Source organism: Dicentrarchus labrax, unplaced genomic scaffold, assembly GCF_905237075.1.
Source record: "Dicentrarchus labrax unplaced genomic scaffold, dlabrax2021, whole genome shotgun sequence".
NCBI lineage: Eukaryota > Metazoa > Chordata > Actinopteri > Moronidae > Dicentrarchus > Dicentrarchus labrax.
Window position 1 is genome coordinate 23,277,334 of NW_026136720.1, and position 20,009 is coordinate 23,297,342.

The 20,009-nt window shown below is 40.6% G+C and overlaps 1 protein-coding gene across 2 annotated transcripts in view; it reads left to right on the forward strand.

Moving 5' to 3' along the window:
* The window catches only part of met (MET proto-oncogene, receptor tyrosine kinase), a 66,668-nt gene extending 49,713 nt beyond the window's left edge, over positions 1-16,955 (forward strand). Inside the window, exons 13-21 of one of the 2 annotated variants that reach the window (XM_051382186.1) lie at positions 3,217-3,370; positions 4,266-4,400; positions 5,653-5,919; positions 8,924-9,004; positions 10,311-10,492; positions 10,729-10,838; positions 11,206-11,371; positions 11,508-11,644; positions 13,921-16,955. In XM_051382186.1, coding sequence (XP_051238146.1) covers positions 3,217-3,370; positions 4,266-4,400; positions 5,653-5,919; positions 8,924-9,004; positions 10,311-10,492; positions 10,729-10,838; positions 11,206-11,371; positions 11,508-11,644; positions 13,921-14,209 — 1,521 coding nt within the window. In that variant the 3' untranslated portion in view covers positions 14,210-16,955. The remainder of the gene's footprint in view (positions 1-3,216; positions 3,371-4,265; positions 4,401-5,652; positions 5,920-8,923; positions 9,005-10,310; positions 10,493-10,728; positions 10,839-11,205; positions 11,372-11,507; positions 11,645-13,920) is intronic. The other variant, XM_051382187.1, reaches the window with a different exon arrangement.
* The last annotated feature ends 3,054 nt before the right edge of the window (positions 16,956-20,009 follow it).

Consider the following 20,009-nt stretch of genomic DNA (forward strand, 5'->3'; position numbering starts at 1 on the left):
ACACCTGTGTGTAAAAAGGCAATTCATTAAGTTTTAAACGTTCCCCTGTAAAACGTTACCTTATTACAACATTGCTTTCTTTTTAAAACCTGAAACAAGTAAACATGGCGTTTCAAATTAGGCTTATTTCAAACACTGAATAGACATTGTTAATTTTCCTCAGACCATTGCACAGATCTGCATTAACCTGCCTCTCAATTACTTCTTGGTAAACCTCTGTAAACAATGGGAAACAGCAAGTGGAATTATCTCACCCGACTTGCAGCAGAATTCTTTCCTGTGTTACAAAAAAAACTCTTAAAGGCTCAACATGAGATCAAATGACTCTTCATGATGGAGGATTTTTGCAGTGATAGTACCAGATCTGCCCTACTTCTGTGAGCACAAATATCCCCGCGAGCCAAGAAGTCTGAAAGAGAGGCTTTTGTAAACAGATATTCTGTATCAAACATCTGCTCCGAGACAAGTGGATACAATAAAGCAGAGATCCATAAAGCCACTTATAATGCTTTATTTGAATAATTCCCCTCTGTTTGTATTATTGGGGCTCACGGAAGGAATCTTAGCAATAAAAGGTATCATATCATATCACAGCACCTGCTTTTTTGGAGGGCAAGGCTGACTCGCCGCATAGCAAGAACATAACACACAGTGATGATAGATGGATAAAGTATGTGAAATAACTAGTCGAATAGTCATGATTATTCTTATATGTCGTTAACTTAGTTACAAATGAATAACATCTTACTACCCTCAGGTTTCTTTCATTTGATTCCAGTTTGTCAATAAGGAAACACAAAGTTAAGACCGACTTCACTGTATGAGTTTTCTGAAGGCAGTAACAGGATCATTCTGCCATCGGCCATACCGAGCTCTTCATTCTGTGCTCTTAGAAATTCATGGAAAACACCACATTCCTTCGGCGTTCCAGATCATTTACAGGAGACTTCAATAACTCTCCTGTCCTAATGCAGTCCCTTATAAAACCAGCTCAGGGAGAATTTATTACACAGTGTGTTGAGTGAAAGGGCTCAGCATCCAGCTGTCTTGTCACTTGAGCATCGTCTGAGTCGTGAGAAGGGGACAGTATGGAAATGTTTTTATTAATGATGAAGCAGTTTAAACAGTGCAGAATCTGTAAGGTCTAACTCCTGTGGCTTGCATTGTGAGAAATAAGATAATAGTAATCATAAAGATTCAAATATTCATTTAAAAAGAAACGTTGTGTGTTTATTTAGGGATTAAATAGTTTATACTGACCTACAGTGGTTTAACTACTCACCTTGCTGCAATGATGTATAGGTGTACTCCAGGACGCTATGACATCACTTTTGGACATAGTGCAACAAAGCACACTTTTGACCACACAGATCAAGATGTGGTCAGATGTGAAGACATAAAACTTTCAGCCAAAGTTTAAAGAGTTTTAAATCTACAGAGCCAGTGAACACATATAAATGATCAAACTCAGTGTGTATGATGACGCTATAGCTTCATTGTGCTCCACAGAAACATTCCAGTTGTGGAAAACGTTTCCAAGTTAATTTCTTTGTTTAGTGTATTTTAATTCTTTTCGTGGATAACTTCCTAAAATGTACATACCACAGCCCCATGTCAACATTTTTCCAGCAGCTAAAGTGGAGTATGACAGCAGGAAATGTTTCAGTGATTTTGAACATCAACAGTGAATATCAGGTTTTGGAGTATCAGGTTTTTAAGAAAAAGAGAGAGCTACAAGGTAAACATGTTCAGCAATCATACAGAGAGAAATCTATCAACAATCCAGACAGTCACTTCACACTGACTTGAAGGTTTCCTGCTTTGCGATGTCTCATCTTTTCCTTGAGCTCTCGCTCAGTTTCGTAGGGACAAAAAGGCACTGAAACTGAAGCAGAGGTAGTTGAGGTGCCTGAAGGGATAGAGAGTTCTATAGACTACATAACTCTGCAAGTGCATTGAGCCTCACACATTGAATATATGCACTGCTAAATCTCATATTTTGTGTTTTAGGAGCTTCTCCAGACATTTTGTATCCTGTTATGCAACAAACCTAGTAGGTTAATAAGAGAAATATCTAACCTTTATAATGCAAACTAATATTAGATGCTGAGCTCCAGATGTCCTCGTGTCATCCTTAAAGTTAATAAATATCCAATGGTCGCCTTCTGGAGAAACAGCGGCGTGCTCCAGACCAGACGTTATCAACCTCATCGCTGTTGACTTGTGAACTGGCCTTCAGAAGAAAGCCTTTATCTCAGGGGATGGTCAGGCAATATCCCTTAGCTCCACAAACATAAACAAACACACACTCATGTATCCCCTACCTGCAGACATACCCAGATACACACTCATACACACACTTACATACAAACACACACACACACTGTCCAATCTGCAGCAGCAGGCAGCAGTAGAAACCTCATTTCCACTAAACCTAATAATGGCAGAAGCAATATAACTGATGTAATCTGCCTCCAGACTGTGGCAACAGACCGTGTATGTGTGTGTGTGTGTGTGTGTGTGTGTGTGTGTGGGTGTGTGTATGTCCATACCATACCCTACCATATGTCTGAATGCCAGTTGCATGCCTTTTAAATGCTTGTGTGTGCACAATATATGCATGCATGCATGCCATAATGCGGAGTGTGATCTATGCAGTGGTAGTCATTGTTTATCAAGCATCTACCTATATATAGTGCAGTTTGTAAGAGTGGCAGAGTACTCCACTATTAGGGAAACAGGCAGTAATTGGACATAAACTTCAATTAAGTCATCATATGAAATGTTGAGTGTCAGATCCTTTACAGTCAGTGACTGCCTGACGTCTCTGATCCACAGACATCAACAGACACTTGGTGAAGCTCTGTCGGGCATGTGCTGAAACTCAAGACAGAATTAAAGAATTTAATAAAATCCATGGGGGACTGTGCATAAGACCTACACTGCTCACCCAGTATGGATTTACACAATGTCAAACACCATTAAAGCTGAAGCTGAACACGTTAGTTTCATAGTCACTGTTGCACAAATTAGTTAATGATAGTTAATGTTGAGCTGAGATTCAGACCTCTACACTGAATCTATACCAGCTCTTAAGTGGCGAAACCTGACCTCTCACCTCCCTGTGGAGGGAGGGTAGTTCAATAGTAATTATTTGTGTTACTAAAATGCACTTCCTTTACTCTATAACACCACAAACTCCTTCACTTCTTTCAGTGGCGCCAGGCGGACTCCATCAGGCATCTGGGCAAGGTGACGCTGGCTCAGGAACAGGACTACACAGGCCTCATCGTGGGCTGTGTGTGTGTTAGCCTACTGCTGCTGCTGCTGGGAACTCTGCTCATGTGGAGGAGGAACAAACACATTGATGGTAAGAGCAGAGATGTCAGGTTCTGGTAGGGTCAAAGGTCAGCGGCTGCCATATATTCAGAGACATCTTAAACTCAGCTTTGATCTTAGACAGTGAAAGTGACACTGATTTATTTCTCAGTCCTTTGTAATCTGCTCTGAAATATTATGTTACGGTAATCAGACTGTCCAGTCAGATCAAGTCTCGTCAGTTTATGAAATGTTTGGCAGTAATTGTTGGAAAATTGAGTGAATTTGAAGTATTTGGCGATAAGAAGGTAGCAGTACAGTCAGAAGCAGGCAAATGTAACCAGAGGGGAAATATGTAAATTGTGATAAATATGTGAGTGATTTGTTACAAAGTCATTGACATTGAAGTTAGAAATATACAGTATATAGGCATTAAACTTATTGAATATGCATTATGCATTTACACTATATGCATGTAGTAAAATGCCCTATATCAGTGACAGGCCAATCATATTTTCGAGTAGTTTATATTTTGAACAAGTTGTAGAAAAGTAAAGTGACCCCAGCCTTGATGTGTGTATTTGCTTGTGTGTGTGTGTGTGTGTGTGTGTGTGTGTGTGTGTGTGTGTGTGTGTGTGTGTGTGTGTGTGTGTGTGTGTGTGTGTGTGTGTGTGTCTATATATTTGCATACTTGCACCTGGAGTTCAGTGTGTTTTTTCTAACCTGTGTGCATGTGTGTTTGCCGGGTTTTGTTTGGTCTGATGGGTTTACAGTAAGATTGTGTGTGGGGCGCAGTGGTGAACCGCTTTGCCTTTCTTAGTAATTCTCTCCTCCCCCCTCTCCCCTTTATCTTTTCTCTCATTCTTCATCTCACCTTTTTGTCTATGCGCTTCTTGTCTTCTTATGTCTCTGTCATTCCCTTTTCACCCGCCTCCCTCCACTTCTAGATCTGTCTGAGGTGTGGTATGATGGCCGGGGTCACATCCAGCATCTGGACAGGCTGGCTAACGCGAGGAGCGTCAGCCCCACTAACGAAATGGTCTCCCACGAGTCAGTCGACTATAGAACAACCCTGCTGGAGGGTATGTCAACCAGATAAGCCCCTCTCCGCTCCCACCTGACATCTTCTTCCCCACATCCCCCTTCTCTCCGTCCCTCCCATCTACCTGCTTAACGCTGTGCTAGCAGTGCATGTCTTACATGTTCTCAACTAACACCAGTAGCCTTGAGGAAAAGTACATTTCTGAAAGATTCAGAATAGTTTTGGGTGTTTTTTCAACTGAACAAGATCATCCATATACCCAGTGTAGATCATCTTAACCCCAGTGTTACCTCTCCCTGCTAACTCTGGGGTTATAACACTGTCATAAGTAAATTAAACTGATTAATGCAGCAGTGTCAAAGCTCACACTCCCTCTCAGAGTAATAATTCAGTCAGACTAAAAAACATGATCTACAAACTGCTGGAATCAGTGAAACCTTTTTCTTTGACAGTGGTATCTCTGGTGTTCAGAATGAAAATTCCTCATAACCTTAGATCTTGCCTAATAATCTTCATTATTTATGTAATTTTGACTAGTTGTAAGTGTCAGCACAGCAAAAAAATATGCCAGTGAGAAATGGATGGTTCCCCCAGATAGCCCACCCCCAACCCCCCACTGTACAAAGGCTGAGTCCTTGCTGTAGCGGCCATGGGTTCAAATCCAACCTGTGGCCCTTTACTGCGTGTCATCCCTTGTCGCTCTACCCTCTTTCTTGTCCTATCTAATAAAAAAGGAAAAAAGTCCCCAAAAAATATTCATAAGCAAGTTGACCAACCAGCTAATGTACCAAAACAGAGTCACCAGTGGTTTTGGGTTCCTAAGCTTGAATCCTGCGGGGGTGAGAGGGGCTCCATGTATTATGATCCTGAGTGTGAGGGGCAAAGCAATTTTCTTGCTGCTAAAAGTGACTTGAAAGGCTAAAAATCTGAGAAGGTAGATTTACTAATGAACTAATGCTTGTCCTCAGGGCAAACTGGGGTGTAGGCTTAGTGACTGACAATGCATAGTCTGTATTTGAGCTCATGTCTGTGAGTCTTCTCTGTCTTCTTTTCTGGATAAAATTTTGATTTTTCTTGCAGTTTCTTTGCATTCATTTTCCTTCCACTAACAGCATCAGAGGAGAAATCAGAAACCTTTGTTTTTCTAGCTCAGCTACCCTCCATCACAGTGTCAAGTTGCTCTCTGCCTTTATAGCCGTCCCTTTCTGATCGTGTAACACACCTTGACCTCTGGAGGCCCCGCTGATATAGTCACTGACCCCTGAACCCTGGCATCTCCTTTGCTTCTCCAGATCAGGGCACTGACAGGCCAGAGACATGCCGGGCGGCTCCTCCCATCTACGGAGGCAACGGGGAGCTGCTGTCTCCCAGACGGGGGGCACTGGGACCTGGGATGGGTCTGGGAATGGGAATGGAGGGGGAACTGGTGTCACCCCTACTGATGGCCCCGGTCCACATCGACCCATCCTGCCTCCACCCAGACCTGCTAACTGAGGTCCAGCACGTGGTGATTGCCAGGGAGCAGCTGCTGCTCCACCTCCACCAGGTCATTGGCAGAGGTCAGTCACAGAAATAGTTTCTCTACTCTTGTAATGAATCATTTTTAAATATCTCTAGGCCTCCCACACTAATCTAGTGGTAATGTTTTCATATTTTGGTAAAATGTTTGAAGCTAATTGGACATTACTGTAGTTTTTCAGCACTGCTTTCATGTGTGAGTTTTGTCTGTTTATCCATGGTACAGCTCTTGCCAGTTCTTCTTTTACTTACTCTAAACAAGATTAAATGTAAAATGTATCATCTCTTGTGCATTTCCCAGAAAAAGGATTTTTGGCTGCAAATGTGCAAAATAAAGTAGCAAAGCAGACTTTTATTTAGTTGAAAATGTTATGTATAAAGATCCATTCAATATAAACAGCTATGTCAATGGCTTTAAAGCATATATGCAGAACTGTGCAATCATTAATCCAAGTACCAGTGTAGCAACAATGCCAGAACCTATTCAGGATTATGGGTTTTTATATCAGCTACAAATGGATGTGCATAATCGCAAATATCAATGAAAAATAAAACAGATTTTAAAAATTCAATAAAGCATTAAGGATTGTCCGACCAATCAGTGTCTGCCTAAGTACAAGCATTGCATTAACACTGATGTACACCACTGTTGTCTTGCTTCTTGGTTGTTCCTGCATCTATTCTGTAATGAGCTGTACCAATATTTTTTCCTAGATTGTGTAAGAAAAATTCTCACTCTGTATCAGCTAGCTATTACTACATATTTCTAAAATTTTATACTGTAATGTGTACATCTGCCCCAACTTACATACACTGTGTCAAAATGCAACAACATGCAAAAAAGAGACATAGAAAATGCTAAATTGCTAATACAAAAAACCCACTTTGAATAGATTGGTTAATCAATCATGTTGTTGTGATCACATCCTTAATTCATCGATGAAACTTTATTTTGTTATATCAACCCCTACTTTCAAGGTTCTATGCAGAATATACATTTCCAGTCTCTCTTATGTCAAAGTCTGTTTATGGACTTTCACGTTTTATTTAATTCAAAGACCTACGTTCAATACATTTAGCATTCAGTGTCTTAAAGGTTAATTTTTATTACTTCTGACTTTAGGTACTAAAAATGTGAAATGATAACAAAAACAATATTTTTTGCAAACAATTCATGATGGAATTGTATCTGATCTGGAGTGATACAATCATCCAATGAGCTTAGATTAAATTCAAGAGCTTAATTGCCTGCTTCATCAAACCGCAAGCTTGACATGCAGACACAAAATCACCCCATATTGTACCCTGTAAGTAGGTGGGTCAGACACACAGATCAAATTTAACATCAAGAGGAGAAAGACCCCAAACCCTGCCCCCTCGGCTGAATTATCCCTGAAGAAAAGAGCCAGGATTTTGAGGCAGGATTTTTTTAAGTAGCGTAGGATGATTTGTTCACAGCTAGTATTCCCAGGGTCCATTGTTGGGAGTCGAAATCCAACACCCTCAGCCATCTGCGAGGACGTGATAGGAGAACGCCGCGCTCATTTTATTCCTGCACCCCTCCCATTCTGGGGCAAGCCCTCATGTCTTAAGAGATATAATTCAATAAAATGCACAATAACTCAAGGGGGGTTGGCAGAGTCTATTAGCTTGTGTGGGGTATTAATGAATAAAAAAAAGCTTCATACTGGGTTACTTGAGGGGGCAGATTTAGTGTTGGTAATTTAAGATAATCAGAATTAGCTGTTAAAGGTGTGAAAACAGGCGAAACACACACAAGAGTCAGACATACTTTCAAAATAAGCCAGTTTCTTCCACCAAATTGCATAAAAAACTGCATGCACTAAATGAAATCACCTCGATCCCTCTGTTCCAAACTTTGATTTTTATGTGTCAGCAGTGGACAGGATTTAATTTATCTGATTTCTAGAACTGCTGTGATCATAGAGCCAACTGGCTGGACGCGTGATCTTAATCATAGTAGCTCTGTCAAGAAGGTTTCAGCAAGCCAAGATAAAAAAAACAAAGGTTGCTGATTGCACAAAATCCCCAAATGGCCTGCAATGTCTTTCTGAAAGTTAATCGGTAATACAGTTACCATTTATGGGCAAGATGTAGAAACTTTGGTTTACTTGCTCATCCATGAGTACATTAAGCAACATTCAAGTTGCTTGGCCAAGTATTTTCACATATACAAGGAACTGGAATCTGGTTGTCAGTAGCTCTCAGTGTTCATCTGTGCTGTGCGAAGATAAATCTATAACCTCTAGCGATGTTTTCTTAGTCATGGTGAAATTCAGATGGTGGTGCTGCCGTGTCACCAGTGAAGCATCAGCATTTTATGTCTGCTGTCTATTCTGCTTGGGCCTTGGGGGTTTTAGTAAGCCATTACAGTATCATCACATATAACAAACCACCCAGCCAGCTTTATGATTAAAGCATTTGTTTGTGGGGTGCACAGGTAGTGCAGTGGCAAAGTTCAAATCTACCAAAGCTGAGAAAAAGATTAATTTCCTAGCAATGGAACCTCTGGCTTGGTCATGCTTTTCAAAGACTGCACTTGGCGATGGGAAGCCGGTGAGGGATCATGCCCTTGACGTTCCAATAGTAACTTATATTGGATTATATATATATTGGGAGGTATGAGCCGGAAACCTCCCTCCCAGGTGAAACTCACTACTGACAGGTAGTCAGCAGACATTCTCCTCAACACATGCAAGCTCAAAAAACAAACAAGACAAAAGAAAGAGAAGAAAGAAAAATAAATCTTTGGTTCACATCCTAAAGTACTACCTGATTCCTGCCAGCTGACATGGGTCTGGATGCCATTGCTCACCCACTTTACAGCGGGCCCTCATAGTCATTGGGCCTGAACGTGGTGCATCTCATGTGTCACTTTCTAAAATGGACATCTTTCAGAGAGGCTTGTTTTGTGTGAGGTGGGCGAAGAAATGTTATTTGGAAGGAGTTACATGTTTGAACATGAGCTTTTCAACTCACTAATACTGATTCATTCTGACAAATACATCATGTTGTAACCTGCAGGTCACTTCGGCTGTGTTTTTCATGGAACTCTGCTTGAGCCAGATGGGCAGAAGCAGCACTGTGCCGTCAAGTCCCTTAACCGTAAGTACAAACCCCTTTACGCGTATAAAGGTCAGCCAAACCCAGTAGAAATAACGAAAGGGGTATTTTGCCATTAACTGATATTAGAACAGTGTCCTTAGTATAAAAGCCAGTTTTCGGCAATATTAATTTCAGCAAAATAATTTTACAGGAGTTTAAAGTTGAAAACGGAAATTCAGTTATTTCTGATGTCATGGATACCTAAAACTCAAGTTTCAAAAGAAGTCTTAAAAGCATGCAGTCTTGTGAAAAATTATATTTGCTGACTGTTGACTGGGAAGCCATGTTTATGAAACACCTTGCCATGAGCTAAACTAACAAAATGCACTCCTTGACCAATTTAAAGTGATAGTTTATGTTTTGTTTTATTTGATAGGGACTTGGGAGTCCCTAGTTGAGACTTAAAATCAAATGCAGCACAACCAACCATAATTCTTCCATCCTATATCTGCTTATTGCATACTTATTGTATGATATCACAATGCTCCAATAGCATTAAGAATCTCATCTCATCAGAGCCCTGAATCCTTTTTGGCTGAGTTGATGGTGATGAATGAGCATCTGACCGTGAGGACGGCATTAGGGTCCCCCCTAATCGTGTAAGCTGTCAGTTGGACCAGGGAGATTGATGCTGGAGTAATATGGAGGAAAGCTCAGTGCAATCACAAGGAGCTACCAACCACAGTGCAGCTTGTCCCCTGGGATTTTGACCTTTTTATTAGGTTTAGTGATTTCTCAGGGCACCCCGTCATTGTTTTTTTTTTTGCATTCCTTTGTTATATTTGAGACCTTGAGTTGAAGCGCTTTTATCCTAATATACTAAGATAAGTTAAGAGTAGAAGAGCTGGAGATGCAAAGGCATATCTATCCTCTACACAACAATGTCATTTTCTTTCTTAACTTCCACATTGAAGCTCTGAAATCAAATGTCATCTCTTTCTATCTTTGGGGCCTAAGGCCAATCAGCTGGTTTCTCCAGACGTAAACAGTTTCCATCTCTAACAAGATTACAGTAGGGTCAGTGGGGCTAAAGTGCGGGACATCAGAGGCAGGGATGCAATTGGCAAATGGGAGTTTGGCATGGGTCAGGTTTGGGGTGAGGGTGAGGATACTCTGGGAGGGTTTTTTTAATTATTTTTCTTGATTACCATCATATAAGGAATGACCCTCCTGCTGATGTCAGTACAGCTGAGTTGCTCCATGTCCTCCACCATAGTCTGAAAGAAATACCTCACATTACCACCTCTGCCTGCCATTTATTTGCTCTAGAATGTAAATGTTTTTTTTTTTTCTTTTTTCTATAAAGGCATCACAGATCTGGAAGAGGTGTCCCAGTTCCTGAAGGAGGGGATCATCATGAAGGACTTCAGCCATCCTAACGTTCTGTCTCTACTGGGAATCTGCCTGCCGCCAGAGGGCTCGCCACTGGTGGTTCTGCCGTATATGAAGCATGGCGACCTGCGCAACTTCATCCGCGATGAGGGACACGTAAGGGCAAACACAGAATACATGCATTTTGGGATTTATTATGCAACACATAGTGAACCATTTTGAGAATCCCTGTTCAGAAGTTGTGTTACTTTAAAATGATGTACAAAACAGTGATTGCAACTGAGATGTATAGTACATCCTGCATGGATCTGTCAACGCAGTTGGAAAAAAGAGATTCCAAACAAAGTCGGCCATTTTGTCTCACAATCCTTTAACGGTGGTGTTTCCTACAGAACCCGACAGTGAAAGACCTGATGGGCTTTGGGCTGCAGGTGGCCAGAGGGATGGAGTATCTGGCCAGCAAGAAGTTTGTCCATCGAGACCTAGCTGCCAGGAACTGCATGTAAGTTCACAGTTATTAATTCAATATCACATGAGTGTGTGTTACACAGAGAGCAAGCTCATAGACCAGACTTAAACAGAACGAAATATGATCGGGAAGGGAAGAAAAGGGAACAGAAGACAAAAAAAGCATAGGACAGCATTGAAATAACACAAGAGAATGTTAAATAATAATACAGTGTCAAGCAGAGAGGAGTTATAGAGCAAGACCAAGGTGAGAAAAGGAGATCATTGCTGAAAGTAAAAGAAAATTAATACGCTTAGAATGAAATAGAGGGAAAATTGGGAAGAGCTGATTTGTAAGAACAAAGCTGCGAGCAAAATAGATAATAATTAATTAAAAAGTAATTTCTTCTTTGCCCTGACAGGCTGGATGAGAGCTACACAGTGAAGGTGGCAGACTTCGGTCTGGCTAGAGACGTTTATGATAAAGAATATTACAGCGTCCACAACAAGAGTGGAGTCAAGCTGCCAGTCAAATGGATGGCTCTGGAGAGTCTGCAGACACACAAGTTCACCTCCAAGTCAGACGTGGTGAGGAGTTGGTCACATTGTAGTCCATTTGCAGTGGAAAATTGTAACATTATAACACCTCTTTCTTTTTACATTTCAACAAAAAAACATCATAGAAGTGTGCTATAAAGAGTTAATTTCTTTGTGCTTCCTATAGTGGTCATTTGGCGTGTTGCTATGGGAACTAATGACCCGTGGAGCCCCACCATATTCTGATGTGAACTCCTTTGACATCACCGTGTTCCTCCTGCAAGGGAGGAGGCTGCTGCAGCCCGAGTTCTGCCCTGACGCCCTGTAAGTGCGAGCACACACACACACACACACACACACATATATATATACATACTTTTCACCTGTCATTCACCTCCTCTAGCAAATTGCCACAGCTCGGTTAGTGTGGGTGATATACTGTAGAGCTGCACTTAAAGACATCGTGAAGAGGGAGGTAGGCTCTGAAATCAGAGAGAGAGCAGCAGGGGAACACAGTGAAGGTGAAAGTGCTGCATAAGCGATGGAAGTCATAAATAAAAAGCACTCAAGTTTAGACCATCCATCGTGTACCTCAGCAAGAGTCTAAAACAAACTCACAGCTCTTCGGTCTTTTCAGTCGAGCGTTACATCTCGTCACAGCTGTGGGTCAAATAAAAGTCACTTTTCTTGCTTAACTCCAAAACACAAAGCGAGCTTTAAATGGAAATCCAATGCCAGTATCGTGTTTCTTTTTATGTTTGTCTCTTTTTGTTGCTAAGCACTTGTTGCTGGTGCTCCCAAAGAGCACCTATCATAGAGATCAGTGTTGGCAGTGCTGAGCTTACCTTTTTTTTCTTCAGTTTTCTGGCTTACACAAGAGCAACCTCTACTAATGAGTGATAAAAAGAAGTAGAATATACAGTTTTGATAAAACTTCATATCAAATCACAGGAAAGTATTTCAGTGTCAGTACAGCACACACATCAACTCAGTTAACACTACAATATCTGAGCTGTCCTTATCAATTAAACTCTGACCCACTGGTACTGTAAGAACAAAGGCCAAGTGTGATGTCATACCTTGCAGATAACATGATGAGGTGCACTGCATGTCTATAGTGTGTGTGTGGAAATTAGAGGGGAGTGGGAGTGTTCAGGTGAGGGAGGCAGAGGCCCAAAGTTCCCAAGCTGTAAATTAAACAGACGTCAGGAGGTGATGCACATCTGCAAACATTCCCGCAATTCTTCATCCCTGATCGTTCACTGAATGTTTCGCTGATAGCAGTTAATGGCAGACAGATACCTTGGACGTGTGGTAATGGGGCCTTAATTTTTAACAATGATAGGGTGGCTCTGCCAAGTGAGGGAAAAAAGGAAAAAATAATAATGGAAATATCAGAGACGCCAACTTCTGACAGAGTGAAGGTTTTGTTGCAAAATGATAAAAATGATGGATTGTTGGTGTGAAAGTCTAACTTATCTTTGGGACAGATTGAAATAATTAGCAGTTGTAAGACCTTATCATTTCATATGCATAACAGAAGTGAGGGAGGAATAATTTACAGTTTGTTTGTGGACTACTGAGTGATGAAATGAGCTATTAATATCTATTGTAGCGTTATATAATGAGGCCTTTCTGATAAAGCTGAAAACTTAAAGTTTTCAGGTTCCCATGGTAGCTAATAAAGGATTTATTGTTACATTAAAAAGCTCTACAAGAGGAAAAGGGAGGCACGACTTTATGCTGCTACAGGCGTCTAAAAAATGAGAACAAGAGAATTTACAGTAGGTAACAATGAAAACAACAAACTAAATGCATTATGCAAAATTAAGATACATTTCCATAAGTATTTATCAATAAGGGATACATTAAATGCAGATTAAATCTGTGGACTTCCTTAATCCCAGCCATTTTTGCTCTGTGCTCCAATAACAGTTGAGCAAGCTAGCTAATCTACATCAATTGTTAGCTAGCTAGTTACATCCGAAACCAAAATGCTTACTAACTATTTAGCTAATTACATCACTCTTTAGTTAGCTAGTCAGCTAGCATTTTGCTAACAATAGCTAACTTGAAAAGTGACTCTATATATGCGTATTTCTCTTTAAACCATCTCCACAATGCGGTGGTGTTTTCAATATTGTCCGAGGCTCTGACCGGGGCAGAGCAAAAAGGGGCGGGGCTTAGGAAGGGTCAGCTGTTTAGTGAAAAGAAACGATTACAATTTCCCAGATTCCAATGTCATTAGGTCTTCAAATGATTCTTGTTCAACCAACAGTCCAAAAAGAAAAGATATTCACTGTGATATAATCAGAGAAAAGTTTAAAATATTCAAACTTTAAAAGTAAATGTTTGTTGATCAATTCATTGATTAACTGTTTCATCATTTTAGTACTATATCGAGACCAATTTAACTTTTGTGCAAGTTGTTATTTCAAAAGCAATATTGCCAAAGAGAGCTTCACACTTAACACACAGTTAACACTTTATCTAGTGTAATTATTGACATATGCTAAAGATAATTGCTTTAGCCAAGCACTGAAACCTGTTTACTCCTCTGGTGGTGAGTTTCCTTCTGACTCCTCTCCCTCACCCTCCAGCTACACGGTGATGATCGAGTGCTGGCACCCAAAGCCGGAGCGGCGTCCCTCCTTCTCCGAGCTGGTGTCACGCATCTCCGCCATCTTCTCAAGCTTCAGCGGGGAGCACTACATCCTGCTCAACACCACCTACGTCAACATCGACAAGATGAGCCCTTACCCTTCCCTCCTCGCCTCCTCCACCACCACTGCTTCCTCCTCTACATCTTCCTCATCCGACTTCACCTCCACGTCCCTGCCAACCCCATCCCCCCTCTTTTGCCACGTGGAGCGAGACTGCTGCACCTGAGGGAGGAAAATGGAGGGAAGATTGGTGGAAAAAGACTCAGAAATTGAGAAAAAAAGAGCAAGGAAGAAAGCAGTGAGATGATGAAGAACTACTGTATATACTTGCCAAACACTGGACACTGTATGCTGAGGGAAAACACGGACAGTTTTAGGAGCTTTGACCCAATGTACATAGATCATCGACCTTCTTGAGCATCCCTGAACGACAGTTCTCCACGAACTACAGGGCTGACCTTATCGACCTCGGCCAACCTTTCCGACCTTTCAGCGACCCCGGGGAGTGTAAGGTCAGCCTTCCTGCGTCCTCGACAAGACAATTACAAGGCCCAGGAACTCCTCCTCGAAGACTCCCAACGGACAAAGCCACTGTCACAGAAGCACAACACTATTCATCAAACACCCAAAAAGTCTCATTGACTGCTGCGCCCACACAGGGAGAGGATAGATTTTATGTTTCCGCTCTCCTCTGGGTGGCTTGAGCTTCGATATGCGGATGTGGCACGGAACCGTTTCACTGCCTGTAATGTGAATGTTTGACTAATGGCCATGTATTGTGTCGTGTAGAATATGTCACACCTCCACACGGCAAGAAAAAGACTATATGCCACCCTTGCATGCCCCGTGCAGGCACTCAGAGAGAATGAAGCATGTTTTTGACAGATTGTGGTGCCTCGGGTAAGTAAACCAAGGCTTTCTGGAAGTGGGTAACAGGGGGAAGGGCAGCGTAGGTGTGGGGTGGGAAAAAAAAAACTGCTGCCTGTGTGCAGTACACTGGATGCTTTATTTGTATAATTATCTTTGGACGTTTAGCTTTTGATTTGCTTGGAAAAAAAACTGGTCTCGCAGCCTCGTCGTGAATCACCTGTGTGAAAGCCCCAGATGTTTCCAAGTAAAAAGGGTTAGAATCGCCTGGTATTTTCCTTTTAGTTTTTTTCTTTTTGTTTTGTTTTTTAAACCTGAAACGTCATGTCAGTACAGTACAACTCTAACAACATCCACACGCTTGAAAGCTTTGAGGTTTTCTTGGAAAGAAGAAGGAGAACAAATGAGAGCCGTGTACTGCGTTTTTTCTGTCAATTGATGAACTGTCCGAGCCGCTTATGTGTGTCAGTTCTTTTGTCTGTTTTGTATGACTTATATTTTATTGACAGAGAACATGCCGTAACTGATAAAATGATACCTTGCAGTTTGCAGCCAGACTCATGTTTGGTTCATTTAATCAGAGACCTAAAAGTAACTCTTCAGCATTTTATTAAATAACCTTTGGTCAACATTTCAACAAAGAGTTTCTTGTTCCTTTCTGGAAGCCTCAAGTAAAACTTTTACCTCAGAAGGGTCCCTGCGTTCCTCTGGCTTCAAACCAGCAGTATGTTATTATGTGACTATCAGTGACAGCTGTGTATCACTGTATCTGCATTAAGCCATTATGAAGACATATTCTGATGTTTAAAGAGAACTCACATCACAACTCAAAATGTACAATTTACATGTTCGTTGACCTTTTTTAAAAGCATGCTTTACAGTTTTAGTTTATGTATCTATTTTTCTAGGCAGACACTGGCTTCCATTAATTTCAGCCCAGGATGAAACTCAGATTATTTAAACCTACTACAAGGAGTTTTAAACTGGTCATGAAACAAGGCAGTGGAAACACTAACGCTTCAGTCCACAGGAGCTGCCAGAATAAACAGAGTGAATTGTAGCTTCTTTAAACTTTCTTGTGTTGTGTAATCCATCATATTCTACATAACGTTCACACATTATTATTATTTATATATTATTGCTGTGAGGTAATGCAGACTACGTTATGTCATAATGTAATGTGCCAATTGATGATCATATCAATAATGGACTATTAGACGAATGCCAATTGCTGAGGATAGCAGATGCATCATGTATTGAATGAAAAAATCAGTTTCCTGTAGTAATCCACTACTAATCCTCAATATGAGTTTTACATTTATGACTGAAATATTATTGAAAATAGCCAAATGTCTGCTTCCTTCAGCACATTTATATGTGATATACTGTGATGGATTACACAACTTAAGTAAGTTGTCTGATATTCATATTGTACAGGAATGAATGGAAACTGAAATATAAGCCTGGTTAGCTGTGATGCAGAGTAAACAGTTTGTTGCTAATGGGCTAAAACTTTCAAACCACTGCTGTGGTCAATGCCCCCTTTTATGTTTGCTTTGTGTAGCAGATTTTGTTTTGTTTTTTGTTTTTTTTAAATCTGAATGGCTGCTGATGTGACTGGGCCATTGACGGACAGGTATGAATGTTTGCTATGACAAGAAAATTGCTGTACTATATTTTTGTATTGATAATTAGCCTCTTCCTTAAACCTGGTCCAGCTGGAAGACCAGTGGTGAATGAACAGTGCCATGAACAATGAACACAGCCACCTAATCAATCCAAGACAAACCACTGCCATGTTGTAAATAAAGAGAAGGGATTGTGAGGAGCTGCGCATCTGTCTGACAAACATGTGATATGCTCCTTTTAGCTTCTGATCATTACAGTGCTAAATCATTGTGAAAACACCTCACACCCCATACGAAACTCAAGAAAAGACTGCTGTCACTTTGATCATGTGATTCTCCACCACTTTGCCTGTGCTTAACACTGTCTGTTCTGTGTGTTGGTGTATGTATGATTTTGTTGTCCATAAAGAAGGTACATGTTGCTATGTAATGTCCAATCAACTTTGTCAGTGTAATAAAGCTATACTATCAGAGTCAGCTCCTATTGTTTCACGTCCTTCGCTTCACAAGACAAACAGCTGTAACAGCCATGTTAATCTTTTTTATTGAACAAACCTGCCTTGAGGCAAACGTAAAGCGCGGCTGTCCCGAGCTGTAATTATAAGTGCATGTTGTCTAAATGACTACCTGCTCACATAGTTTATGCCTGCGTCATATTTTCCATATTTTAAGTATTGAGCAATTGCAGCCGTCACAAAAGCATCAGTATCACAATGAAAAATAAGAGCAGACGCTGTAGATGCAATGGCACGCTGATGTAAGTTTTGGGAGACTTCTAAATGCCTTTAAACCTTCAAACTATAAAAGACCTTTAGAAAAAACGAATCATTTAGACAAAGATAAATGATTATTTGTCCTCACACTGGGTCAACACACAACTTGCACAACATTTGGAGTACACAGTCCTTGGCTTTTGTGTGTGCCATTGTTAACAGAAATTCACCCTTTTTTGTTCCCACTGGTTGGTATTGACCTCTGACCCTTCACCTCTAGATCCCCTTTCTTCTTTTGACCCTTTATACTGTGGTCTAGACTTTCCCCCTCTCTCTGTTGAACTGAGCCGTGACTGTGGCTTTAAGGACAGGTTGTCCTTTTGCAGTTGCTTGCCGTACTGGGAGTTTTAAAGTCACACCATAAGTTAGATGGTCTCACAAGAGCATCGTCTATACAGAAATAAGAGAACTCAGGCTTTTTTAAAATATATTTTAATAAATTCCTGCTCTTTAAAGACTCAACTCTGAGACCTCCTAAAGTGTTATGAAAAAGACAAGTTAAAGATGCCTAAAGAGGAAAAGTTAAAAGATGTAGTACCCTTCACAATCAATTTTTAAATTGTGTCGCACAAATCAGAATTCAGTTGTTCTGGAAAAACGTGAATAAACATTGAAAATGATATCAAGGAAATAAAACAGATTTTAAACATGTTTTTTTTTAGCTTTTAGCTTTTAAACAAAGCCTCTTAAAAAGCAATAATTGTAGAATACAATTAAAATAAAATATCGCCAAACATATCAATCAACCTAAAGTTAAAATTGAAGAGGACAAAGCTCAGGACCTCAGTGCTTTTACAGTATCTTACATGGCTAGAATAATAGGTGCTGTAAGACATTATTATATGTTTAGACTTGTAAGCAGGCAAGGAGAGAAGAATAGGAGAATAACTCATTCCTTCTTCTCAATCTAAGATTCTCTGAATCTAAAGATTGCATCTTTGGAAAAGTAAAAGTTCCACAGCCCCCAGGGACTTTTAAAACTGTACACAATCAACATTATGTGAGTGTGACTTCGAGTGTATTTCAATTATTCTCTTATTTCCAGAGAAACATACTTTTTGAAAGCCTGCAGCGATATATAAAAGGCGGAGCCCACAGTGTCTCTTTTGTTAAGGTGAGTCAAAGAATCTACTGTGGTAATGTCTGTGTTTCCTAAAAACAAAGGCAGTGAAAACAAAGATTTACCCAATGCATAGCTTTTTTTGGGTGAATTTCATCAGCAGTCAGCAGTCAACAGACTGACAACATTTGCTGACATGTTTTGGCATGAAGTCTTCATCAGACCATGAAGACAGCAATCAGCTCTTTTTTTGAACAACACATTATGTTCTGCAGCAGCACCTGTATACCTGAGGGAATCTTCCAATATGCATAATTTTTTTCTCAACATTTCTACCCATTTAGAGTTCTAGAACATTCGTTACTTCAGCCTGAATAAGGATGTTGCAGCTAAGACCGTAGCTCGTCTGAGAGAAGTAGACAGGTAGGAAGGCGGTGGTGGAATTTTCCATGCCATCAGGACAACATGGACTATCAGATGCAGTTATCTTCCACCTCGCCGAAGCCTCTTTGTCCAAAGGCTTAAATTATCCTGCTAAAGTCTATGTTAATCCCCAGCTAACACGAGCCTGAGGCATGTCTGTCTTTGCACTAACTCTTAGCATCTATCTTGGCTACCATGCCAGGTTGTCTTGTCTTTCCTCCCCCTTTACTCTCAGTCCTTCACTCACCTGCCTCCAGTGCTACTGGTCTCCTCTGATCAGGAGTTTAAGATTGTGTTTTGGCATAGTAAAGTGAATGCGTGTGACAGCTCATGTACACAGAAGACATTTGAGATTACTTAAAGATCCCCTCCAGACATAAATTATGACATATACAAATAGTCTGCTTGGAACAATAATGTGTGTCTAATATACTTTTTCTGCAAGAAAACACATAATTTCCACAGTAAAATCCTTAAAAACCCATCTACTCCTTCTAAGTGATTAAAAATCCATGAATATGAAAATTCTAAAGTTTTCCTAATGCATTCAAGATGTCTCCCATTTCACTGTAAAGTCCACTGGTGGCTTCAAGTTTCTACATCACACTTACAAGTTGCACCCTGGACCAGGACTGACTTGTAAACTATTTGTGATGTCACAAATCATGCCCTTAAAATTCTGATTTCCAATGAGCACAGGGAAACTTACCACTTTCAAAGAAAACATCCTTTTAGTGTCAAATTCTGCACAGTGAAGCTCAAACATCTAACAAGAACAAGGGAGATTTTTGAGACACAACATTGTAATTTCAAAAGTGACTATTACTGGTAGCTCACCTGATAGAGCTGGCACCCCATGCCCCAGTCCTTGCTGCAGTGGCCATGGGTTTGAGTCTGACCTGTGGCTCTTTGCTGTGTGTCATCCCCTCTTCTCACCTACTTCCTGTCAATCTTCAGCTATCCTATCCAATAAAAGCAAAAAGCCCCAAATTGAAAATACATTTTTAAAAAATGACTAATACTAACGGATTATAAACATTTAAAAATTAATGTAGCAAGCTAATGTAATCTGTGTATTTATTACATAGTAACACTTTCAAGTCAGCCTCTCCACTCCCTGTTCCTAAACCCCTCTAAAGTCAGACCCAGGAGTCTTTAAAACTTCCCCCTGTTCTCTACCTGTGTCAGTTACTGTGTTTTTGTGTCTGTGTGTTTGTAAGTGATACATCCTAGAAACATGGCCACACACTAGTTCAAAGAGATGGCAGGTGCGAC